Source organism: Eptesicus fuscus, chromosome 11 (assembly GCF_027574615.1).
Source record: "Eptesicus fuscus isolate TK198812 chromosome 11, DD_ASM_mEF_20220401, whole genome shotgun sequence".
Lineage (NCBI taxonomy): Eukaryota > Metazoa > Chordata > Mammalia > Chiroptera > Vespertilionidae > Eptesicus > Eptesicus fuscus.
In genome coordinates this window covers 74575267-74602559 of record NC_072483.1, presented here as the reverse complement: position 1 = coordinate 74602559, position 27293 = coordinate 74575267, and the positions used below count along the sequence as shown (strand labels likewise).

Genomic DNA, 27293 nt, shown 5'->3' with positions numbered 1-27293 from the left:
TTCATCTCAGTCCCAGTAGATTAGTAGCTGTTCCTGGAAACTGCTATTTCCATGTTCTTTAAAGTCCTCTTTACTTCCTACTAGCCAATCTTTTGTGTTAAGAAGGTTTATAGAAATTCGACTTCATGAAAACAAACCACACATTGATAGTTACCATAAAGCTTTATTGGTCCAAAAGTGTTTGCCAGGTAAAACGAGTCACTATATAACTCCAGTTGTTGGAATCACAGTGGTGTTGCAATTTAGATTTATTATAATTAAACCTTTTAGGAGATCATGATATCTCTATTATTAATTAAAAAGTATTCCACTCCTCAAATACCTTTCTTACAATCAAAAGTATAATCATAAAGTATGTTAATTTCCATTCTTAATTTTTTAGAAAACTACAGGTTAAATGGTATTAGTTGGGACTTAAAAATGCATTTATGTCAGGAATAGTTTTCATGGCCAAAATTGAAAACATTCAAAAAACACAGTGATTTTTCTATACAAATTACATGAAAGTACAAAAATGCATTCTTAAGATGTTAAGGCATTCTGGGACAAAAGACACCTCCTTCTTTCTTTAGTTTAGAGATTGGCTTTAAGCTGTAAAGACTCTTTCATCCTTTTGACAAGAGAAAGGTCCCCTGTTCCCTCCGGCCAGTTGTCATGATCTGTTAAGTAAGTGGAAAACCTCATGTCACTTGCAAATCCATTAACCTTACAAGTCCTCCCAGTTTCCACCAAACCCTCTTGTTATTTTCCCTGGTTCACCCCTTTTCTCAGAAAGAAAAAAGAAATTATTAGGACAAGGAGCACAGGTTTTGAGAAAATCCTGGGTTTGAGTCCCAGCTCTGCCACTTACTAGCTTTTCAGAATTGGGAGAAGTTACTCTTTCAGAACCTCGGTTTTCTCATCTATTAAAGGGGATAACCACATCTATCTTTTCAAGTTGTGAGAATTAAATGTGACACCCTATGTATAGCACTTGGCATACTGTAGACATTCAATAAATATTACTTCCTTAATGATGATGATTTTAAGACAATGTGCTTACTTAGTACCAGGCACATTTAGCTGCCTCCCCAGCATCCAGTCCCTCATCTAATCTTTCTAATGGCCTGTTTACACTTACAATTCCAAGAGGTTCTGTGGAAGTGACCACACTTAGACCACTGACTGATGACTAACTGATCTAAGTCAACCAATGCACTCCATTCCCCTGACCCTGTTATTGGTTGGGGATGGTCATTTGCATAAACTGGTTCAAACCAAAGTGGATCTCAGAATTTTGTTAGAAATGCTGAAAGTCATTCCCCTCCCCGCTCTCTCCCTGTCCAGATGGATGTGAAAAAAGAAGCATGAGGCTATAGGAGCGACAGGCAGCCATCCTGCAACCAGGAGAGATAGTCTTAAAGACAATATCATAGAAGCAAGAACATAAGTAAGAGAGGGAAAATGTCCTTGGTGAGACTACTGAGCTGTTGAGTCACGTCTCACTTGCCTCTCAGTTATTCAAGGCAACAAATTCTTTTTTTGGCTCAAGCCAGCTTGAGTTGCACCTGAAAGCATCCCATCTGACCCAGGGCTTTAAATGTACATTATCTAACTTGATCCTACCAACAGCTTTCAAAATTAATACTATAAGTGAATTCACCTGATGGAAGTGGAGGCTTACAGAAATTAATTTTCCCAAGGTCATGTAGCTAATAAGGGTATAGCCAGCTTTCCATCACAGGCATTCTTACCAGGGCTGGCAATCCTAAAGAAAACACTACAAGGAGAAGCTAAGTATTCCTACTCATAATTTTGGGGAGTATATTCTTTAAAAATAGATGTGACTGCTTTCCTTAAACACCTAAAAAAAAAATGGCTCAGCATGTGTGGCTCAGTGGTTGAGCATGGACCTATGAACCAGGAGGTCACAGTTCAATTCCCGGTCAGGGCACATGCCTGTGGTTGCAGGTTCGATACCCATAGGGAGCATGCAGTATATAGCTAATCAATGATTCTCTCTCATCATTGATGTTTCTGTCTCTCTCATCCACTCCCTTCCTTCCTGAAATCAATAAAAAAATATATTCTTTTAAACCCTAAAAATGTTTTTGTAATGATAAAAACAGTGTTAGAATTACAAAAGAAAATCATTACACTGGAGGCCTGGAGAAGCAGCCACGGGGAGTTCTTTCACTTTATAAAAGAAAAACAGTGCAATTCACCTGAACAAATACTACTGACTCAGCTCTGGTGAGGGAAGTGGAAAGATTCTCTCCCACTCTTGCTACTTTAAATACTATCAGAAAACAATCCCACATACCATGTAGGCATTTCTGTGTTCATAACTGAGACCCTTAAAACCAAAGTATCTTATGTCCATTACCATTGATGCTATTTGTAAAGAAATATATATGGGAGGGGAAAATAATAAGTAATATTACAGTTCCATACTAATCATTTATCAATGCAAAGGTTTTTACCCTTGATCAGACTGTTAGCACATGAAAAAGTAGGTTGAACCTGGGTCCCTGATATGAAACTCAAAGATAAATACATTATATCAACCACATTTTAATTTGCTAGCAGCCACTTAGTCAATTATCTTGAGCTACAGTTTGAATACATTTGAATTTTATATCTTTCTCTATGTTTTGGGAGTGATTAGCTTGAATGTGCCTTTTAATTTCTATAAATTTGTTTTGTCATTTGCAAAGTTAGGATATTGGACTGATGTTTTTTAGGACCCTTTCAATCCCAAAGTTCTCTGCTCTAGTCATGAGACACAGACACACACACACACACACACACACACACATATACACACATTTGTGTGTAATATCTACATTTGGTTGAGCCTTACAAAACTACTGATTTATACATCAAAAATGAATACAGTAAATTCATATGGTTTCATTTAATATATATCCCAAAGATAGTGTAAAACAGCACCATAACCCCTCTCCACCTAACATGTCTGATTCTTCTGCTCAGATATACAAGCCACTTACTGGAGGAATTAAGAAGAATTCGATCTAAAAAAACAATAAGGCAACTTCTTGCCTTTTTACTATCTCTTCCTTAAACATATATATTCATATTGAGAATATTTTTCAAGATTCAAATTGTACCAACTTACACACACACCCCAAAAAAACATTTTAAAATATATATAAAGCTAAGTCCTATAAATAAATATATTTAGATATTTTTGTGATGAGGAATATTTCCTTTAAAAATCATATCATGAATATAAACAAGTTGCACATTTTGATGTGCTAAAGAGAAAACTCTCATCGCTTAAGTAACTACTTAAGACATGTTGAAACTATGAACATGAAAAGGGTAGTGACTACTCATTGCCTGACTACTCACCTGGTACATCAAACATGTGATTATACAGAGACTGGCCCCCATCCACGTCCACCAACTGTCCGGTGATGAAGGAAGCTGCTGGAGATAGCAGGAAGCATACCACGGAGGAAATCTGGAAATGGAAACACACACAGGCTCACAGAAAAGCCTATGAGTCTCCTCTTTGCCTGCTTCCCAATCCTGAGTAAACACAACTCAGAGCACACGACTACAACATGAATTCCAAGGTGTATGTGCACCATAAGCGACAGAACATAGACAGCGGCCTTTTTTTATTTGAGCATCATGCAAATCAGGTTAGAGATTACGGTGAAGACAGCAAGATAGGACAGAGCCTTTGAAGGCATCAAATAGGCTACACAATGTGAAGAAGGCAAAGTAAACACAGGGTTGAATTTGGGCTCTTTTCCATTTCAAACAACTCAGCTCCTTCTACACCTTTCATTGCCCAGCACAATCATACTTCTCATCACTCCCAAGTCCCTTCTACATTTATGTCCCTGAAATAGTCAATGTGCCTTTGAACAATGACATGGCACATACACAGGTTATGGTCGTTCACTGTTTCTATTACTCCTCTCCCTTCTTCTCCGAAATCAATAAAAACATTTTTTCATTAAAAAAAATAATGAAATAAAATAAAAACTGCCACTTTTTGAATAGTAAAGAAGAATATTCACAATTACCTGAAAATGTTAATATTAATAAATGTGTCTGTTTCCAACTGTCCATGTGCAAGATGCCAGATGTTCTTCATACGCTTTAACCAAAACAATGTATTGCAACAGATTGGATGCAGAGGCAGATATGAAAGTCCAGCTGTATTCTAGTAAGCCATACATTAAAGATATTTGTATAAATGTAAAAAAAAAATGTATTCTTTTGTTTTTGAAAATGCAGCTATTTTTTCATTAAAAATAGTACTGCTGCCCAGTTGGAGTGACTCAGTGGTTGAGTGTCGACCTGTGGACTGAAAGCAAATTGAAGAAAATACCAGAGCAGGATCCCTTTTTATTTAAAAAAAAAAAAAAGTCTATAAATATGGATATTTGTGTGTGCATAGTAAATTTCTGGAAATATATACATCAAACTGATAATGAAAGGTAGTTCTAGGAATTAAAACACATTTTCTTCAAGAATGTTATGGTTTTGCTTTTATATTTAGCACTTCAATATATCTAAAAATTATTTTGTATATATATGATGTGAGAGAGTGGGTCTAATTTATTTCTAAATGAACAATGCATTGCTGCAAAACTTTTGCTGAATGATCTATTCTTTCCCCATAGATCTGAAATGCTGCTTTTATCCTACAAACTGCCACAGATACATGGTACTGATACAAGAGTCCATTAAATTCCACTAATTTTAATCTATTCCAGTACCAGCACCAGATGTTGTAAATATGTATTGCATTAGAATATGTTTTGATGTCAGCAAGATCAAATCCCCCCATTATTCTTCAACACATTTTTGGCTTTTTTTGCATAAACATTTTTCTAAACAAACTTCAGAACCAGTGTGTTGAATTCCAAAAATATGTTAAATTTATACATTAATTTAGAAAAACTTGATTTCATTAACATTGATTCTCTCCATTGAGGAAGATGACATGTCTCTCTATTCTGGTCTTTATTATTAAAATGTTTTTTGTTCAGAGCTAAGTAGAATCGAGGTATTCTAGTTTTTATTATTATTATGGAAACAATAACTTTATTTTCATTCCATTTTAAGATTGATATAGCTAACATTTATGAAAGCTATTATTTTTTTTTTTCTTAAATATGACAACCTTACAAAAGTTGTGTGTGGAATGTCATATAGTCATAATAGTCTGACTTGCTTAGGGTCCTGCCACGTGATAAAATAACATAGCTGGAAAAGTCAATGAAACAATAAAAACAGGCTGTTCTTAATTCATACTGCATTTGCTCCTGAATAAAGACTACTGTAGGAGGAGGAAAAAATGGCGGAGGAATAGATAGATGTGTCCCGAGCCTTGTCCCGGAGCAGACAGAAAGAAGAGCTGAGGGTCGCACGGGGAATGTTTGTTGGTGAGTTGAGGGACAGCTATACTCCAGGAGACTGTGGGGGACTGCTGGACGGGGCTCCCCTGACCGGGCAGCCCCCACTGCTGCTGGGTTCCCTCCTGGAGTGACGGGCTCAGATGCGGAGACTGCACCATCTTGAAGGGGAAAGTGGATGTTACAGGAAGCCTGTAAATCAACAACTATGGCACCCACTGAACAGCTGCGAACCCCAGAACACCAGTCCCCAATTGGCACAAACACATGGATTCAGAGGAACTCTATACTCCACCACGGAAAGGTCAGATTTCACCTGGGATAAGGTGATATCTCTGCTCTCGGCAGGAGAGAGAATCACGCTCACTGTGGGAGCTGGAGGACCTGGGGAAGTCTGCGCCTAGAAAATTCCATGGCTGTTGGGGCTGGCGTGATCCGTGAATGTGGAAGTGGGTCCTCAGAGCTGCTAACAGAAAGGAACTCTTAAAAGCAACCCATTTTGAAATGACACAAAAGGACAGCCTAAAAATTTTAAAAGTGTGCTGGCTGCTTAGACCCAAGGGGGAAAAAAAGACTGCCATAGACTTGTGCGCAGTCCTGGAGTTTGCACACATATGCTGGCTTTTTTTGTTTGTTTGTTTTTTGCTTTTGTTTGTTTTTTTCTTTTTCCTTTAAATCCTTGCTTCTGATTACCAAGCCCAATACATAGGATCACCCAATTGGGGACACCCTAATCAGTATTATTACTACTACTATCATTTTCTTTTCTTTTTATTTTACTTTGGGATTAGTGTTCTACATTCTATTTTCATCTTCCCTTTAGCTTCATTTTATTCTATCTCAACTTTACCTTTATGCCATCACTCTCTTCCTAACTTTTCCCCTTTTGTTGTCCTGTTTCTCTTATCATTTTCCTGTTTTACATTTTCCCTATTCTATCTTTTTACCCCCTGTTAAAAGTTCACCCTACTTATATATCTAATTTCCAATCCCTTACTCCAAGTCCATACACACCTCACTCTTCTCAGTCTTCACTATCCAAAAACTTGTTTTTCTCTGTCCTTTTGTTGTTTGATTGTTGATTATATCAATTTTTTATGCTTATGTGTGAGATTGTTTTGCTTATTCTTTTGTTTTGTTTTGTTTTGTATTTGTTTGTTTTTTGCTTCTGTTTTCCCTTGCCTCGCTTGATATTAGTTGTTGTTTATAGTTTGTATTCATCTCCAGGTACTTGTTGCTGGAATTTGTTGGGATTAGTGGCTGTTCTATTGGAGTTTCCTCCCCATATATATAGTTTGTTCCCCTCTTCTTTCATATTCTCTTTCTTTTCTCTCTTATTTTTTTTTCTTCTTTTCCCAATTTCACTTTTGCACTCCTTTTTTTCTTTTTCTCTCCTTCTTTCTCTCCTATACTCTAATTTGCCTTTCTCTGGTAGTCACCTTTATTTGGGGTTATTAATATCGTGAATACATTTCTGTTCAGTGCCTTCAGCATTGTACCTGGTTATGTTGTATTTTGTGCCTTTAAATCAATGCAGGAGAGAGAGAACTACATAACCAGACACCTGGGGAAGAGAGACCATGGAGAGACAAAGAAACAGCCCACATATGAAAGAAACTCAGGCATCACCAGAAAAGGAAATAAATGAAATGGAGGCAAGCAACCTGCCAGAGAAAGAATTCAGAGAAATGGTCATAAGGTGGCTGAAAAGAATGAAAGACAAATTCAACAATATGTGTAAGAACCAAGAGGAAATGAAGAAGAACCAAGAAGAAATGAAAAATGACATTGCTGCTGAAAAGAACTCAATAGAAAGCATCAAGAGTAGACTAGAAGAAGCAGAGGACCGCATCAGTGAGCTAGAAGACAAGGTAAGAAAAAAATACCCAAGTAGAGCAGCTTCTAGAAAAAGAAAATTAAAAAGAAGAAGGAGAGCCTAAGGGAACTTTGGGACAACACGAAACAAAACAACATCCACATAATAGGAGTTCCAGGAAGAGAGGAAACTGAGCAAGGAATAGAAAACCTGTTTGAAGAAATAATGACAGAAAACTTCCCTAACATAAGGAAGAAAAACCCCACATAAATCCAAGAAGCTCAGAGAGTCCCAAGCAAAATGAACCCCAAAAGACCGACACCAAGGCACATTATAATTAATTGGCAAACATCAACGACAAAGTAAGAATCTTAAAAGTGGCCAGAGAAAGACAGAAAGTTACCTACAAAGGAACCCCCATCAGACTAACAACTGATTTCTCAACAGAAACTCATCAGGCCAGAAGGGAATGGAATGAAATATACGAAGTCATGCAAAGGAAGGGTCTGAATCCAAGAATACTATACCCAGCAAGGCGATCAATCAAAATTGAAGGTGAAATCAGGAGCTTCACAGACAAAAAAAGGCTAAGGGAATTTATTACCAACAAACCAGCAATGCAAGAAATGCTAAAGGGTCTGCTGTAAAAAAAAAAAGAAAGAAAGAAAGAAAAAGAAAAAAAAAAAGAAAGAAATAGGAAGCAAAGAAGGAACATAGGGGTAAAGAATAAAAATGGTAACAAATAAGTACCTATCAATAATAACTTTAAATGTAAATGGATTAAATGCCCCAATCAAAAGACATAGGGTAATGGATTGGATAAGAAAACAAGACTCATATTTTTGCTGTCTACAAGAAATCCACCTCAGAAAAAAAGACGCACACAGACTGAGGGTGAAGGGATGAAAAAAGGTTTTCAAGGAGAATGGAGATGAAAAAAAGCTGGGGTAGCAATACTTTTATCTGACAAATTAGATCTCAAAGTGAAGGACATAACAAGAGATAAGGAAGGCCACTTCATAATACTAAAGGGAGCAATCCAACAAGAAGAAATAACTCTGGGAAACATATACACACCCAATACAGGAGCACCCAAATACATAAAAAAACTTCTGGAGGATATTAAGGGAGAGATTGACAGCAATACAATCATAGTAGGAGACTTTAATACCCCACTATCACCATTGGACAAACCCTCTAAACAAAAAATCAGCAAAGAAACATCAATCCTAAATGACGCATTAGACCAGATGGAATTAATTGACATCTTTAGAACATTTCACCCCAAAACCACAGTATATACATTCTTCTCAAGTGCACAAGGATCATTTTCAAAGATAGACCATATGTTGGGTCACAGGCAAAGTCTCTTCAAATTCAAGAAGATAGAAATCATATCAAGTATCTTCTCAGATCACAGTGGCATAAAACTGGAAATCAACTACAATAAAAACAATCCAAAAAAATCAAACACATGGAGACTAAACAGCATGTTATTAAACAAGGACTGGGTCACCAGAGAGATCAAAGAAGAAATTAAAAAATCATGGCAACAAGTGACAATGAAAACACAACAATCCAAAATATATGGGACACAGCGAAAGCAGTCTTGAGAGGGAAGTTCATAGCTCCACAAGCCTACTGCAAAAAAAAAAAAAAAAACAGAAACAATGGTAATAAATTACCTAACTCTACAACTCAAAGAGTTAGAAAGAAAGCAACAAGAAAAGCCCAGTGTAAGCAGAAGGAAGGAAATAATAAAGATCAGAGCGGAGATAAATGACATAGAGACCAAAGAAACAATACAAAAGATCAACAAAACCAAGAGCTGGTTCTTTGAAAGGATAAAAAAGATTGGTGAACCTCTAGCCAAGAAGCAAAGAAAGAGGACCCAAATAAAGAAAATCAGAAATGAAAGAGGAGAAATGACAACAGACCCCACTGAAATATAAAGGATTGTTAAAAAATATTATGAACAACTCTATTCCAACAAACTGGACAACCTGGAGGAAATGGACCTATTTCTAGAAAAATATAACCTTCTAAAACTCAATCAGGAAGATTCTAAACATCTCAATAGGCCAATAATTATGGAAGAAATTGAAGCAGTCATCAAAAAGCTTCCTGCAAACAAAAGCCTGGGGCCAGGCTTCACAGGGGAGTTTTACCAAACATTCAAGGAAGAAATAAAACCTATCCTCCTCAGACTATTCCAAAAAATTCAAGAGGAAGAAACACTTCCAAGCTCATTCTATGAAGCCAGCATCACCCTAATACCAAAACCAGATAAAGACAACACAATGAAAGAGAATTACAGGCCAATATCCCTCATGAACATAGATGCCAAAACCCTCAACAAAATTCTAGCAAATTGGATCCAGCAGTATATCAGAAAGATCATACACCATGACCAAGTAGGATTTATCTCAGGAATGCAAGGATGGTACAATATCCGCAAATCAATAAACATGATACATTACATAAACAAATTGAGAGATAAAAATCACATAGTCATATCAATTGATGCAGAAAAAGCATTTGACAAAATCCAACACCCTTTCTTGATTAAAAACTCTCAACAAGGTGGGAATAGAAGGATCATACCTCAACATAATAAAAGCTCTATATGATAAACCCACAGCTAACATCATACTCAATGGGCAAAAACTAAAACCATTACCCCTAAGAACAGGAACAAGACAGGGATGCCCACTCTCACCACTCCTGTTTGACATAGTACTGGAAGTATTAGCCATTGCAATTAGACAAGAAGAAGAAATAAAAGGCATCCAAATTGGAAAAGAAGAAGTAAAGCTGTCCTTATTTGCAGATGACATGATATTGTACATAAAAAACCTGAAAGACTCCATCAAAAAACTAATAGACCTAATAAATAAATTTGGAAATGTAGCAGGATACAAAATTAATGCCAAGAAATCTATGGCATTTCTATACACCAACAGTGAACTTACAGAAAAAGAGACTAAAAAAGCAATCCCACTCACCATCACACCAAAAAAATTAAGATACCTAGGAATAAACTTAACTAAGGAGGTAAAAGACCTATACTTGGAAAACTATAGGACACTGAAAAAAGAGATAGAGGAAGACATAAACAGATGGAAGAACATACCATGTTCATGGATTGGTAGAATCAACATCATTAAAATGTCCATACTACCCAAAGCAATCTATAGATTCAATGCACTCCCCATTAAAATACCAATGACATATTTCACAGACCTAGAAAGAACTCTCTAAAAATTCATCTGGAATAAAAAAAAGACCCCCAATAGCCCCAGCAATCCTGAGAAAGAAGAACAAAGTAGGAGGGATTTCAATACCAGATTTCAAGCTGTATTACAAAGCCACTGTTCTCAAAAACAACTTGGTACTGGCACAAGAACAGACATATAGACCAATGGAATAGAATAGAGAATCCAGATATCAACCCAAACCACTATGCTCAATTAATATTTGACAAAGGGGGCATGAACATACAATGGAGTTAAGACAGTCTCTTCAATAAATGGTGTTGGGAAAATTGGACAGATACATGCAAAAAAATGAAACTAGACCACCAACTTACACCATACACAAAAATAAATTCAAAATGGATACAGGACTTAAACATAAGATGGGAAACCATAAAAATACTAGAGGAATCCACAGGCAGCAAAATCTCAGACGTATGCCGAAGCAATTTCTTCACTGATACCGCTCCTAGGGCAATGGAAGCTAAAGAGAAACAAATGGGACTACATCAAAATAAAAAGCTTTTGCACAGCAAAAGAAACCATCAACAAAACAACAAGAAAGCCCACTGTATGGGAGAACATATTTGCAAATGTTATCACTGATAAAGGTTTAATCTCCAACATCTACAGGGAACTTATACAACTTAATAAAAGGAAGATAAATGATCCAATAAAAAAAATGGGCAACGGACCTAAATAGAATCTTTTCGAAAGAAGACAGAAGGAAGGCCAAGAGACACATGAAAACATGCTCACAGTCACTAATTATCTGAGAGATGCAAATCAAAACAACAATGCGGTACCATCTCACACCTGTCAGAATGGCTATCATCAACAAATCAACAAAAGACAAGTGTTGGCGAGGATGCGGAGAAAAAGGAACCCTCTTGCAGTGCTGGTGGGAATGCAGACTGGTGCAGCCACTGTGAAGAACAGTATGGAGTTTCCTCAAAAACTAAAAATGGAGCACCCATTTGACCCAGTAATCCCACTTCTAAGATTATATCCCAAGAAACTAGAAACACCAATCAGGAAGGATATATGCACCCCTATGTTCATAGCAGCACAATTCACCATAGCTAAGATTTGGAAACAGCCTAAATACCCATTAGCCGATGAGTGGATTAGAAAACTGTGGTACATCTATACAATGGAATACTATGCTGCTATAAAAAAAGAAGGAATTCTTACCATTTGCAGCAGCATGGATGGACCTGGAGAGCATTATGTTAACTCTACCAGACTGCTGTACCGATTTTTTGGTAATTTCCGAATCTGCCGCTATACCTCTGTACCTAATTTTCGGTACTTTGCCTAGTACGTGAAAAAAAATGCATCACAAACTAAAAATAACCAACCAATCGTGGTCAAACCTCATGGTTAGCCATTGCAAATGTCTGCCCCCATGTGTTTGAATTGACTTTGTGTGGTTTGAAGTGAAAAAATTCTGAAAATTCACAATGAAACTAGCAGCTGATGAACCAAGCACTTCAACAGGAAAGCGAAGTAGGTCTAGGCTTATCACAGTCCAACAGGTGATCAATACTTTGGTTGATTCAGACTCTGAAGAGTCAGAATTTCATCAAGAATACGTTTCCAGTTCAAGTGACACAGGCAGTGAGAGCTCGAGTGATGAGGAGAATCTTGAACCTTATAGATCTAGAGCTAGATCGATAGTAAGAGAAGGGGGGGCGTGTCCCTCAAACAGCTGATGGGGGAGATCTAGGTGGTGATGAAGGTTGGACAAGGAATTTTGTATCACCAAATACAGATCTGAGTTTCAATGAGGATGGAAAAGGCCCAGTGGACATTCCTGGATCTATCACAGAGGAGAGTGAACCGATTGACTTTTTATTCTTGTTTTTGGATGATACTTCTGGCAAAATTTGACAGAGAAAACCAACCTCCAGGCCCACCAATTGCATATAGCAAAGCCCAACTCCTACAATGCCAAAAATTTCAAGGATGCCACAGTGGAAGAAATGAAGGCTTTTCTTGGACTGAGGATCCATATGGAATACTTATGTATGAAGCCCAGCTATCGGGATTATTGGACAAATGAGGGCTCTGACTTTGTTGGGTTTACTCCCGGATTTTGAAATGTTATGACTTGAGACAGATTCTTGGCCCTTTGGAGTTTTTTACACATAATTGATGAGGAAGACACAGATATCGATAAGACAGATAGAATATATAAAGTTAGGCCTTTCTTGGAAAGTCTGCTCCCCAAGTTTCTCCACTTCTTTCTGCCAAAGCAACATTTGAGCCTAGATTAGGGGATGATCCCGACAAAAACCCGCTTGGCCATCAAGCAGTATATCAAGGATAAGCCCACAAAGTGGGGCATCAAGTCTTTCCTTCTCTGTGAAGGTGAGACTGGCTACAGTTTGAATGCAGAAATCTACACTGGTGCTGCATCAATGCCTATAAAAGATTTGGGCGCAGTAGGAAATACAGTCGTTTGTCTCCTGATCTCATGTGCAATGAAAAATAAATCTCATGTGCTTGTCATGGACCGGTTCTACAACTCTGTAACCCTTGCTAAATATGCACTGTCAGAATTACACACAGGAATTGTGGGAACCCTGCAGCAAAACAGGAAGCAGTTTCCTAAGTCGCTGAAAAGTGTAAAAGAAAACTTGCTAGGGGTGATAGTCGCTATCTATGTCAAGAAAGTGTAACATGTTTAGTTTGGCAGGATGGAAAGCCCATCACATTTATTTTGAACTACCACGATCCAGCCCAAAATGTAGTAATAAACAGAAGAAATAAAGATGGCAGTGTGCAAGAAATACAGATGCCACAGCTGGTGAAGGACTATAATAAATATATGGGTGGCTGTGACAAAAATGACCAGATGACCCGCCTTCACCGGTCTCATCGTCATTACCGCTGGCCCCGGCGGCTTTTCATACAATTTTTTATGTGGGCCAGTTATAATTCGTATATCTTGTATGCTTCAAAGCAGCAAGCTGCTTCAAAAAAGCCAGTTTATTTCACCAGATATATACAGAAACTGTGCCTGCAACTTACTGGTGGATACAGGACATCAGCCCACCGCCACCCACAAAAGGAACCCTGCCCTTAACGGATGACCCCAGGCAATCATTTTCCAGAGATTCCCCCAGAGACATCGTCTAATCATATCTGTGTTGTGTGCATGGAAAAGCACTCCAGGTACAACAAGCAAAATCCCGGAGTGTCTTACAAAGACAATCCCTGCAAGAAGGTGAAGGGCCACATCTAGTGCTCACTTTGCAAGAAGTACCTCTGTGTGAAACAAGGCTCATCCTTCTGGGTGGATTGGCACACAAAGGTGGAATATTGGCGCTAGATGAAAGGTAGACCTATTTTCTACAATGTCTCCAAGTTCCATCTTATTCTAACCACTTGTTTGCATGTAACTAACATTTTTCTATATCATGTTGATTTTTTCTCTTTAATGCTCAGGAGCCCAGATATAGGGGACAGTTAGGTTCAGGGCCTCAGGTCTGGTAGGGTTAAGTGAAATAAGCTAGGCAATGAAGGAAAATACAACATGATCTTACTCATTTATGGAAAACAAAGAACATTATAACCTGATGAATAAAAAGATAGATACAGAGGCAGTAAAGCACTGACCAGACTGTCAAATTACAGCAGGAAGACTGGGGAGTGTTGGGGAGGGAGGGAAATAGATCAACCAAAGGGCTTGTATGCATGCATATAAGCACACCAATTGACACAAGACACTGGGGGCGGGGGGATGAGGGCATGCAACAGAAGGTAGGGGAAGCTGGGGGACGGTCAATGGGGGGAAAAAAGGAGTTATATTACTAATATATGTAATATTTTAAACAATAATATATATATATGTATGTGTATATATATATATATGTGTGTGTGTGTGTGTGTGTGTATGACTGCTGTGAGCGACCTAGCTGGTTTTGCTCAGTGGATAGAGTGTCGGCCTGCGAACTGAAAGTTCCCAGGTTTGATTCTGGTCAAGGCACATGCCCAGGTTGTGAGCTCAATCCCTAGTGTGGAGTGTGCAGGAGGCAGTCCATCAGTGATTCTTTATCATCATTGATGTTTCTCTCTTTCTCTCCCTCTCCCTTCCTCTCTGAAATCAATAAAAATATATGTAAAAAAAACACAAAACAAAAACACTGCTGTGAGCATTCCAAGTTATAGTGGGGAAGGGGATGCAATAAGAATAGAGTGACAGTTGTCTAATAATTATTAACCTCATTAACTATAGATATGTAATTTTCTTACAGATCCTGGGAAACTGGAGGATGAAACAAGGCAGTAAAAAGATAAAATGCCTCAATGGGTCCATTACTCAGAAAATAAATACATTTTGAAAACAGACCAAGGACAGGGCGTGCTTTGATTTGGTTGCTGTCTGGACCCTGACCCCCTCCGGGAGTTTATCTCAGGAACTGACCATTCTCAGGTCCCAGGAATAGGCTGAGCTGTTTGTAACATCATAGAAGATTAGCCACCTTGCTATCGGACTTGGAGCTCCTGAAGGCCAGACTGCAGACTCTACCCTCCCCTTTCCACGTTACACTCCCCTTTCCCCTTTCCACGTTGCACGTAGCTATCTTCTCCCTCGTGTGTATGTAACCAGCCAACTGGTGAGGGAGGTCAGGGCAGACTTTTGTGGATGACCTGCCCCTTTCTCATACAGCCAGCATTATTGGCATAAACGCTCATATCTGATTCAACCCTGACTCTGCTTAATTGGCTCAAGTAGTGACAGGTAGCCAGGACCCCTTGGTTGTCCGGTTACAAAAGCACAACCAGGAAAGTCCAGGAAAATGGTTTGGTGGCAGTGGGATCTATCATCTCTAACAGCCCACCACACTATGTAAAAAAGACACCAAAATGTTACTAAGTTCCAAAGTATGAAATAAAGTCATTCTAATCAGATTTAGAAATATACCTTACCTCCTCAGGAACTCCAAGTCTTTTAGCTGGAATTTTCTGATAGGACCTTACAAATAAGTCTTTTGCCAAATCACCATAGTTGTCATAAGCAGTCTGGGAATAAATGATTCCCTATGTTTATGTATAAAATAGAAACAAAATAAAGTACATAAGATTAAATTTTAATTGTAAAGACACCAAGACAGTCTATCAACTAATACCAAAAATTAAAGTGGCTTCAGTATAATAGAAAAGGTAACATTGCTAATATTGAGAAAATTTCATAGTGGTTGACTACTACAAATGAATTATCTGAAAGCTCATTTTGTGACTTGCCTTTCCTTAATAACCAGTTAAGACCTGGATTTTTTTCATAAAAGACATGGTTTCTAAAAGCATAATTACATGAACAGATTAGTGGGCTCTTAACTGGGACAAACCATGAGACAGGGGAGTCTATTTTATCTTCCACTGGGATACTCTGTTTTACAACACAAGACTGGGCTATGGTTATGGGAGACTTAAAAAATGCAATATTGTCATTGTTTTTTACCTAAAGTAAAATCACAAATAAAGCATGTGAATCTAATATAAAGAAACGAAAAATGTAATTGTTTAAGAATTCTTCTATATAGATTTCATGGATTTATAAAGCCAAGAAAAGTACTCAAAACCTGTATAACACAGGATAAAGCTATTTCTTACTGGCTCAAAACTACAACAGAGATTATAGGGAGGAGGAGAGGAACAGGAGGTGAAAAGATGAGGAAATTGTGTGGTATTACTCCAAATGATAGTGGGTTGATATATTGGTTTCCCATTAAACAATTTACAACCTTTTGTTTAAAGAGGATGACATCTTCTAGAAGTATTAAGTTTTAGACCTTAAACCTAAAAATATTTCAGGAGGAAAAACATGACTTCAATAAGGAGCTTATTACACTAACAACCCACTAAAGGTTTTCAAGAAATGTACTTGTGGAGGCCAGTAATGCAAGGTACCTGAATTAAGAATGGAACTAATATTTAATTCATTTTGTAAATATTTGCATGTAATTTGAGTAAGGTAAGGTCAGCTATGAAGGACTAAAAGGAAATGAAGTTTCTGGCTAGGAGCCTGCAATTTGTTAAATAGATTTTCTACTAATGTCAACAAGTCAGTTCATGCTTAGTTCACGCTGAGTAGCTTGGACAACAATATCTATAGGTAGGATAAAGATAGAGTTAAAGATAATATCCACAGATATTACAGAGTTTCAGATTGAGGAACGATTCCTATATTTTAGCAATGACCAGGAAACATCACAGAGAAGTGCATTTGAGCTGACTTTTACAGGATGAGTGAAATGTTTCATTTAATGTCTCAGTACATGGCCAATGTGTAATACTCAAGGAAGCTTAAGCTATATCTTACTTCATATAAAAATGATAGTTTTTGAAGTGGAACATATTGTGATTTCCCCCCCATCACTTACATTAGGTTTCAGAGAAATTTTCTCTTTACTTCTAGTTGCTCTTTAACTGGGAGTTTCTTCCTAAAACTTGGACTTTAAGTTTATCTCTCTCTTAATAAAAGATTAATAATAAACCAAGAAATAACAAAACAATCCAGAAAAATCATTCTTTAAAGTAGTGAATTTTCAACCTTCACAGTGCATTTGAGTTTCTTGGGAGGTTTTTAAAAATACTGATGCTTGGATTCCACAGTTTGGAGCCAAGCTTATTTATCACTATTTTTTAAACATTTCACAGATAATTCTAATATACAGACAGGATTGAGAATCATTGGCTTAATTTAACCTTAACAATCTAACCAAAGAATACTGGTAAATCAAAGAATATACACATCCATTTTCAAAAGCCAATCTTTTCTAGTATACAGACAGTGACAATACCTCTATCAACAACATAAATGGAATCAGAAGAGCACAATTTGCTCATATAGAGCATTTACCTACAGGGGCAACACAGTTGATCCTTACTCCACTGCTGGCCCATTCCAAAGCCAAGGTTTTGGAGAGGTTGTAAACACCTTCTCTGGCAGCTGCACTATGGCTTTAAAAGACAAAAATATGAACACTATAATTAGCTATTTTTGAATATTTATCTTATTAACTAAACCAACTGGTGTGTCAATGGCCTGTCAGAACCCCCCAAGAACACTCTTGTCATGAAACTGTGTGTGTGAGTCTGTCTGTAAAATGGGAAAGAATTGGGTCCTCCCATATTAGAGCCAAACCACAGCTGAGTGATTGTCAAATCTCACTGTGTAGGCCGACATAAGATTCCCCAAATTCACAGGGACTAAAGAGGAATATTGAAAACTTTTTTATTATGAAGAAATACAAATGGGTAATTTGAGGGGTCCAAGTGTGGTTGTTACATGTCTTTTTGGTGTGTGCACAGTAAATTTTTTACTGATTACGATTTCAGTGATTTTTGTTTGTTTGTTTGTTTTACTTTGGCTATTTCTGAACCTTTGACACATAGGAGAAAAATATATATAAATGCTTACCCAAATCCCGGAAATCCATTTTTAGTAAGCATGGTGATATTGACAATGGATCCTCCATGCTCTCTCATCCAAGAGCTGTAAACTGAAGGAAGCAGACAGATGACAGTCATATTAAACAGTGTGCTGACCCTTCTCTGATCCCCTGTTACAGCATGCTACTTTTATGGTATGTTTTAAATTCATATTTATATTTATTTTATTTTTAAGCCTGGCTGAGGTATAATTTACACATCATAAAAGCCATCTACTTTATGTGTACAATTTAATAATTTTTTAAAAATATAGAGTTGCCCTGGCCAGTGTGGCTCAGTTGGTTGGAGTGTCGTCCTGTGCACCAAAAGGTTGCTGGTTCCATAGTGGTCAGGGCATATGCCCGGGGTTGCGGGCTCAATCCCTGGTAGGGAGTGTGCAGGAGGCAGCCCATCAATGTTCCACTCTTACATTGATGTTCCTCTTTCTCTCTCCCTCTCCCTTCCTCTCTCTCTACAAATCAATAAAATCCTTTAAAAATGTATGCAGAGTTGTGCAACTATCAACACAATACAGTTTTAGAACATTTCCATCACCCCAAAAAGTTCCTCTGTGACCATTTGCAGCCAAATCCATCCCTGGGCAAATATTCATTTTCTGTGTCTGTAGATTTGACTCTTCTAAATATTTCACATCAATGGAATCACACAATATGTGGACTTTTATGTCTGGCTTCTTAGAATGTTTGTGAGGTTCATCCACCTTATAACACATATTAATAGCTTGTTTTGTTATTGAATAATACTCTATTGTATGGATACACCAAATTTTACTTATCCATTCACCAGTTGATGAACATTTGGATTATTTCCACTTTGGAGTGATTATGAACGTGTCTTTATGTAGACACATGCTTTTGTGTCTCTCAGGTTAAGGGTAAAATCGCATTCATATGGTAACTCTATGTTTAGTTTTTCAGGGAACTGCCAAACTTTTTCAGTGTCTCCACTATGTTATATTCCTAACATAAATGCATGAGGACGCCAGTTCCTCCACACTATTATTGTCTGACTTGCTGATTACAGCCATTCTAGTGAAAATGAGGTGGTACCTCAATGAGGTTTTGATTTCCATGTCCTTAGTGACCCATGGTGCTGAGCATCTTCTAATGCGCTTATTAGCTTTTCATATATCTTTTTTTGGTGAAATATCTACTCCAATCTTTTTTTTCACTTTTTAATTGGGGTGCTTTCTTATTATCGAATTATAAAAGTTCTTCATATATTCTGGATACAAGTTCTTTATTAGATATGTGATTTGGAAAATTTTCTCCCAGTCTGGGGCTTATCTTTTCACATTCTTAATGGTGTCTTTTGAAGCATAAACATGTTTAATTTCAAGTCTATTTTATCAATTTTATATTTTATGGATATATGGGTATTTTTGGTGGTGATTTCTAGGATTTTTTGCCTAATCTAAGATCAGAAAGATTTTCTGCTTTGTTTAATTCTAAAAGTTTCAGAATTTTACTTTTTTCACGATGCATTTTGGACTCTTAGTTAACTTTTATTTATAGTGTGAGGTAAGGGTCTTTTTGTATGTGGAGATTCAACTGTCTCAGTACCATTTGTTGAAAAGACTATCATTTCCCCATAGAATTGTTGGCACCTTTGACAAAAGTCAATTGACCACAAATATAGTTTTATTTCTAGACTCTCAATATTTTTCCACTTATCTATACATCTATCCTTATGGCAGTACCACGTTGTTTTGAAATCAAGAAATATAAATCCTCCAAATTTCTTCTTTTGTAAAATTGTTTTGGCTATTCTGCATCCTTTGAATTTCCATATATACTTTGTTTCTTTTTTCTTTGTTTCCCTTACCCAAGAAGATATATCACAAAAAAATATGGCTAAGAGGCATGCCAGAAATTTCACTGCCTATGTTTAATTCTAGGAGTTTTATGGTTTTGAGCCATACATACAAGTCTTTAATCCACTTAAGAGTTTATTCTTGTATATGGTGTAAAAAGGTAATCTAGTTTCATGTTTTTGCTTTTAGCTGTCCAATTTTCCCAACATACTTGATTGTATAGACTATCTTTACCCCCTTGTATGTCCTGCCTCCTTTGTCATATACTAACTGTCCATATAGGTATGGGTTTATTTCTGGGCTCTCTATTCTGTTCCATTGATCTATGTGTCTCTTTTTATACTAGTACCATGCTGTTTTGATTATTATAGACTTGTAGTATAGTTTGATATCAGGTAGTGTAAAACCTCCAACTTTGTTTTCTTTTTCTCAAGGTCACTGTGTCTATTAGAGATCTTTTGTGGGTCCACATAAATTTTAGATTATATTTCTGTGAAATATGCCATTGATATTTTTATAGAAATTACATTAAATCTATAGATTGCTTTGGGTAGTATGGACATTTTAATGATTGAAACATATCCTGTAATCCAACGACAATGCCATGCTAATTAGTTATTAGTCGAAAGAATCTGGACTCTGTCTTGTATTCTCCTTACTGACTTAGCAGGTCCTTATAACAGATTTATTTCTTCAAAACAGAGTAAATGTGAGAGTTTTCTTTAATTTTATAAACAACTCTGTAGTTATCTCTTTGAACAGACCCTTAATAATTTTCTCATGGTAAATTTCTAAAAATAAAATTATAAGATCAAAAGATACCCATATTTTATAAATACTGCCAAATTACTAGCCAGAAATGTAGCAATTTACAATCCTGAGTGTGAGTAAATCAGGGCAGTGAATGTTGATAACTGGAGCTTTCTGAGCCCCTAACAGTTTCTCTTCAGGATTCTCTATGATCTTTAAACAAAGACACCTTGAATTTTGGGGTTAGTGATCACACTTGCCTGCTTTGCACATATAGAAGGTGCCTGTCAGGTTGGTTTCAATCACAGCATGCCATCCCTTTGCACTGATGTGGTCAGCGGGAGCCGTGAACTGGCCTCCTCCATTGTTTACCAAGAAATCGATCTTACCATAAGTATCTAAGGTGGATTTGACCAAATTATTTACCTGAAGAAAAACATTAAAAGTAAACTGGTTAATGACCTAATTTGAAACATGGATGGGTGGTTTGCTCCAGGAGAGCTTACAAACTCTCACCACAATGTCCACAGATCATAAAGCTACATGTATAATTTTGCTTCCCTTCCTCTCTCCTTCTCCTGAGGCAACTTACTCAATGGATCATTAGCGAAGAACCTCCTTCACAGGCTCTGCTTCTCCTGAGCCTCATCTGAGGCAGGTAACATGAGAAAACCTGAAGCACACTCAAGTTTAGGAACCACTGCTACAGATGAAAAACGAATAAATGACATGGACATAGTGGCAATACCTCCTCTTCCTTACGGATGTTGCATTTTATGGGAGTGACTTGAGACTGGTGGGTGAGAGGCAGGGTGGTCTTCAGTTCGTCTGCAGTAGATTTTAATACATCAAACTTACGGGACGAAATAACCACATTACAACCTGGGGCAAAAACAGCCAAAGGACAAGTAAATATGCTTTCATTGGTTGGCAAAATCTCACAAATAATGTTTACCAAATATTTCATGTTTTCCCATAAAAACAATTAATTGGAACTTCTGCTTCTGGTCAAGATGGAGTAAAGGAACTGGATTACTATCAAATCAATGAACATATCCTTAGGTGAGGATGAAAAAAACAAATAAACACTCACATCTGTAACACTTCCTAAATCCATATTAAGAAATTGAGCATCTTTAAAAGAAACATACAAACAACAAAAACACAGCAACAACAAAACAACAATAACTCAGGATACTAAAGTGATTAATGTCTGACTTTGTCCAAGGCCTCAAAAAAGACATACAGTGAGCACTAGCTGGTTTTCCCCAATGGATAGAGCATCAGCCTGCATACCAAAGGGTCCTGGGTTCAATTCTGTTCAAGGGCACCTACCTGGGTTGCAGGCTCCCATCTGGCCCGGGCCCTGGTAGAGGCCTTGTGCAGGAGGCAACCAATCAATGTGTTTCTCTCACATTGATATTTCTGTCTCTCCCTCTTTCTTCCACTCACCCTAAAAATCAATGGAAAAATATCCTCAGGTGAAGATTAACAAAAAACAAACAAACAAAAAAAGACATACAGTGAAAATATAAGTAGGGTTTTTCACATGAATTATCAAATCAAACAATTTCTAAATTAACACTGACTATTATCTGAGCCCTGAATGCTTCAACAAAATTATGCAATACAAGCACAGCTGTACTGAAACACAACTTTAAAAGGCTATTTAACTGATAGAGCTTGTCACTACAAACAAACCCTACCATTCTTTTAACATTGTTTCTGTAAATGATAACTTATAAATTCACAGGTAGTTGCTGATAAACTGCCAGTTTGCTTAAAGGATTCTAGGTGCTAACCTCAAAGGAAGCTAAGTCCAGACTTCAGGCATTTTGGCTCCAGATTTGCTTACCCTCCAGATCATCACTTGACTGGCTCCAAGGTCATTATTGGAGCAGACTGTGCCAACTGCCACACAGCACCTTCAAAGAGACCCCACAAACCCTCTAGTCACCTTTATTCTGCCTTCCCCTTTTCTACCCATAAAAACCTCTGCCTACACTGAGATGCTAAGATTGTCTTTGTGAGGAGAGTCCCCCATCTTCTCAAGGTGCTGGCTCTTGAATAAACCTGCTTTCCTTCCATCAGCACCTGTCTCTAGAGTATTGGCTTTCAAGCAGCAGGCAGCCAAACCTGGGTTCAGGATCAAAACTTGAACTAGTGTGCAAAGGTATTACAAGAAAAAAAGCAAAACCTGTAGTGCAGGGCAAAACACTAGAAATCCAAATTTCCATTAAAGGAATGGTTAAATAAATTATTGAACACTCATCCTATGGAATATGACATAACTTTGAAAAGAATGAGACACTACCAGATGTACTAGCCAGGAATGAAAAAAGTTACAGAGCAGTAAAAATACTGTGGTCCCAGTTTTGAAAGTAACATAATATACAGGTGTGTGTGTATGTGGGCATTTGGGTGGACTCATAGAAAATCTCCAAGAAGGAGATTTAGAATAAGAGCAAAATGGGGAAACTAGTTTTCTTCTTTTATATACTGCAATGCTACTTGAATTTATTACAGTGTACTTATATTACCTTATAATAAACTAGAAATGTATTAAATATAATTCTCATAATTCTCCTCCAAATCCTACGCTAAATAATTTAAATAAACATTTTTTTTTGTTTATAAAGGGTAGCTAGAGAAATCCAGAAAGCTTGATAAACTTGTTTATATATAAGATAGAGAACTAACTTGCAGACAAGGAGTTATTTCTACATCAGGTATTTGCTTTCCTGCTTGGGCTGACACTGATTCCTTTCAATCTTCAAATCAAAGTATGACATTTATTAAGTACTTTCTAGGTCCGTGGTGTTAGTAATAGCCTTGGTGTAAACCCCACAGGCTTTCGATTGTTTCTTGTTTTGTAATGTAAATGCATAATTTAAGCTTTGATTGTCAAGACATCCAATTCAAAGGAGACTATCTCAAATAAATATAGTGCCAGCCACAGGATTAGATAAAGAGCCAGGTCACCTCCCCTCACTCAGACTCCTCTGTGTTAGAGATCTTGGTTGATTTCAATAACTGACCATTTGAGCCATTTGTTATTTTCATCTCCTGCTTTTTATATTCCAACTCTTATGTGTTTTTTTCAATCCTCACCCGAGGACATCCTTATTGAAGGGAGGAGAGAGAGAGAGAGAGAGAGAGAGAGAGAGAGAGAGAGAGAGAGAGAGAGATTAATGTCAGAGAAATATCCATTGGTTGCCTCCCATACACTCCCTGACTAGGAATCAAAACTGCAACCCGGATATGTGTCCTGACCAGGAATTAAACCCACAATCTCTCAGTGTACAAAAGGGCACTGCAACCAACTGAACCATACTGGCCAGGGGCCAGCTCTTAGGTTTTAAATTAATCAATGAAGAGTGAGCCAATGAACCTAGGTCCCCACTCTTGACCCCAATTAAAGCAGAACCCCAAGCACTTGTGCCCCATCCCCCTCACTCCAGTGGTGCCCTCACTGTGAGGCCTCAGGTATGCTGTGACATTTCCAGATCCTGGCTCAACCTTGCAGACCCTTTGTGAGTTTTCATATATTTGAACATTTCTTTTTTCAACATTTCCTGATAGTTATTACTAAAGGGTGTCTTGTAATCATAACGAGAACCATAAAGGTGGCCCAACTTCAAAATTGGTTATTGATAGGTTGACCATAACAAGCCTAGTCAGCGGAGCAAGAAAAGGTGCTATCTTGCCTCTCGATTTCTTATTTCCATTTTACCCACTGTACCTAAAATCTGCTGTGGTTACAGAAAGACAATGACTAACTCAAGAGCAAAGAGAAGGAACTGACTTGAATTCAACTTAAATGATCTTAGTATTCCTTAATGGAATCAGGATGTCCTGCCTAACAGCATCTGTGAAACAAAGAAGTTCCAGTCCTGTTCATTATATCCTACTCTTGTGATGTAGTGCTTTTGGCATCCTTTTGGAAAAAGGAACAGTCAAGATCATTTGGATGTATAAGACAACACAGCAATCAGCATTTTTAAAAGCATGTCTAAAAATTCCACTTGTAATTCACACCAAAATACAGTAGCATTCTCACTGGAAACAGAATTGGCTAGCATTTATTTGTCCAATTGGGGCTTATAACAATTTTTGGGAAATAGCATTATTAATTCCGGCATTAAAAAAAATAGAGCTTAGCCCTAACTGGTTTAGCTCAGTGGACAGAGTGTCAGCCTGCGGACTAAAGGGTCCCAGGTTCGATTCCGGTCAAGAGCATGTACCTTAGTTGCAGACACATCCCCAGTACAGGGTGTGCAGGAGGTAGCTGATCAATGTTTCTCTCTCATCAATGTTTCTAACTCTCTATCCCTCTCCCTTCCTCTCTGTAAAAAATCAATTTAAAAAAATGTTCACTGTTTCCAATGTTTGGCATTCTGCTCTTGAGAACTTTCCTTTAAAAAAAAAAAAGCTTAAAAAGTCACAATAAAAATTATTGTGTATTATTTCACTGGAGGAAATCCATTTCCAGTACAATACAGCATTATATATACAGGTGTTTTTTTAAGGATACAAAATACTTTTAGGGAGGCACTCATCTCTTTCACTGGAATTTCAAAAGGATCCATCGGACCTCCAAAAGATTACAAGAGATCATTGTCCTATTATTTCATCCTGCCCTATTAAAAATCAAGCCTGCCAATGCAAAGTTACCAAGCAGGAGAGTTCAAATATATGAAAACGCACAAATGGTCTGCAAGGTTGAGCCAGGATCTCGCAAATCTTTGGTGAAGCCTGCAAGGTATGAGATGTTCACATAAAATGATGACTGATTCTACTTTTCCTGTGAATATTCTTGATAGGATGTAAAGTTTGATGTTGTGAGTGGAATAGGCAATAAAGGCAATGATGCTACGACAGGGCCACAAAAGAAATATTAATTTCCCATATTTTTCTCATTAAAGAGATAAATATTTTCATGTTTTTTGAGTTTCATTTTTAGTTTGTACTATGTGTCAGGCATTAGAAACACAATAGTAAGCAAAGACAGTTTACATGTTAATAAAACATTTTTAAGTGAAGACAGTTTGCCCTGGCCGGATTACTCAGTTGGTTGGAGCATCGTCAAGTGCACCAGAAGGTTGTGGGTTCAATTACCAGTCAAGGCACATACATAGGTTGCGGGTTCTATCCCTGGTTGGGCCGTGTATGGGAGTCAGCTGATTAATGTCTTCCACATCTGTTGTTCTCTGCAGGAGGCAGACACTCCATGTGTCTCTCTCACCTCTATGTTTCTCTGTCTCCCCCCTCTCTCCCACTCTCTCTAACATTTCCAAGGGCCAAAAATTTCCTTGAGTGACGATTAGCAAAAATAAAAACATAATTAAATAAAGTCCTCCCTTCACTCATTAGGGTAATTGTTACAAATTTTTCAAGTTAAATGAAGTCCTCCTGTGTCCTAACCCCTCATGAGGCAGTCTATAGAAAAGGATTCGTTTTCCATGATTAATTCCATACATGTTTCCACAGGTCTCCTTATTCCCTACTTGGGACCCAGAGCAGTTTCAATTTCTCCCCCTTCTGTACCTCTTTGCTTTACAAGCCACACTTTCGTAACCGGGCCTAGTGCCCCTTGGCTCCTGACCTCAGGGTGTGCCAGCCCGCGGCCTCCCCACGGACCCCTGGCTCCGGGTCCCGGGCCCCGGGTCCTACTCACGCACCCAGCTGCAGGAGCTCGGTCGCGATGGCCTTTCCGATGCCCGTGCCCCCGCCGGTGACGATCGCCACCTGATTCTGCAGCAAGCCGGCCGCCAGGCAGCTCTTGCCCTTAGCCCACACTGCCATGACTGCGGAGCCTCTGAGTGCTCCCAGGAAAGGCCAATTGGGGTTGATGAGTCCCCAGGCTATTGGACGTGGGCAGGGCTAAGAGCTCACGTGACTGCCAGGGCCCCGCCCCGCCCCGCCCGCCGCAGCCTGCGCTGCGGAAAGGCCACTCCCAGGCAGTGGCTTCCAGAGCACCCTGTCCTCTGACTGTCTCTGCCCCAGACAGGTGTAGGTGAGACATCTCGTTTGTGTTTGTTTGTTTTTTATTTCGATGCCATGGGAGGTGTTGGCGGGGGTGGGGGGATGGCAGAAGGGAAGCATACAAAAGGCGGGAGTGTGCTGTATTTTGAAAAATTCCATCCTCAGTGCTATAGCTCCCACGGTTAATTAAAATTAAATCTCCAGGGCATCTGGGCAAAGAGAGGCTGCAGCTTGGCCCCAGATGCTGTGTGCGCCTGGCTGGGAAGAGAAGGGGCTGGCCCCGCTGAGAGGAAGAAATCCGCTTCCAGATCCTTTCATCCTCAGGAAGGGACCCCGGGGAGGGTAGGAGCGGTGCTGGGAGGAGGGCCCCGGTGCACTTATCCGCAGACGCAAGAAAATGATTTTAAAAATTAACTCGAGCCCATCTCCACCTCATCTCCCCCTCAGGAATGAAAGGAAGAAGCAACCTTTACCAGATTCGAGATCTGATCCATTCCAGCCAGGCTGCCGAAACCCATGAGTCCTTGAAGGGTGCATGCTTGCTGCAAGAACGCATCCTAGGTGTGTGTTTGAGAACCTATCCTCCAGCTCATTCCTCATGCAGGGGGGCGAGCCTGCTGAGGATGGGGGAAATTTCTCATCCGTGTTTGGGTGCCCAGTCATAGTGATTCTTTATTCAGATTCTCCTTCTTATTGTTCATCTGGCATGGTTCAGAGTGAGATCACACCTGGACTGGCCTGGAGAGACTTTGTCTAAGAACTTGGCAGATCCAGGGGTTGTGTCAGGTGCTGTGGTCTAACAATCCAGGCAGGATGCTATTTCTAAGTCTGTT

General features: G+C 38.4%; 1 protein-coding gene across 1 annotated transcript; it reads right to left on the bottom strand.

Moving 5' to 3' along the window:
- Nucleotides 1–136: 136 nt before the first annotated feature.
- LOC114232829 (peroxisomal trans-2-enoyl-CoA reductase-like) lies at nt 137–26292 on the bottom strand. Its single transcript, XM_054723090.1, has 8 exons — nt 26157–26292; nt 21224–21357; nt 20736–20901; nt 17881–17962; nt 17324–17420; nt 15387–15497; nt 3355–3466; nt 137–659 (listed from the first exon to the last, which is right to left on the bottom strand). The coding sequence occupies exons 1-8, from the start codon at nt 26278–26280 to the stop codon at nt 574–576; spliced, it is 912 nt and encodes a 303-aa protein (XP_054579065.1). The 5' UTR covers nt 26281–26292; the 3' UTR covers nt 137–573.
- Between the last annotated feature and the right edge of the window lie 1001 nt (nt 26293–27293).

Excerpts from the sequence above, each read along its gene's own strand:
- LOC114232829 (XM_054723090.1), bottom strand. The coding sequence starts at position 26,280 with ATGGCAGTGTGGGCTAAGGGCAAGAGCTGCCTGGCGGCCGGCTTGCTG. Across the intron at positions 15,498-17,323 it reads GGATCAACTGTGTTGCCCCT|GGAATCATTTATTCCCAGAC; the intron begins GTAGGTAAATGC and ends ACATAAACATAG. Across the intron at positions 660-3,354 it reads TCACATGTTTGATGTACCAG|ATCATGACAACTGGCCGGAG; the intron begins GTGAGTAGTCAG and ends CTTACTTAACAG.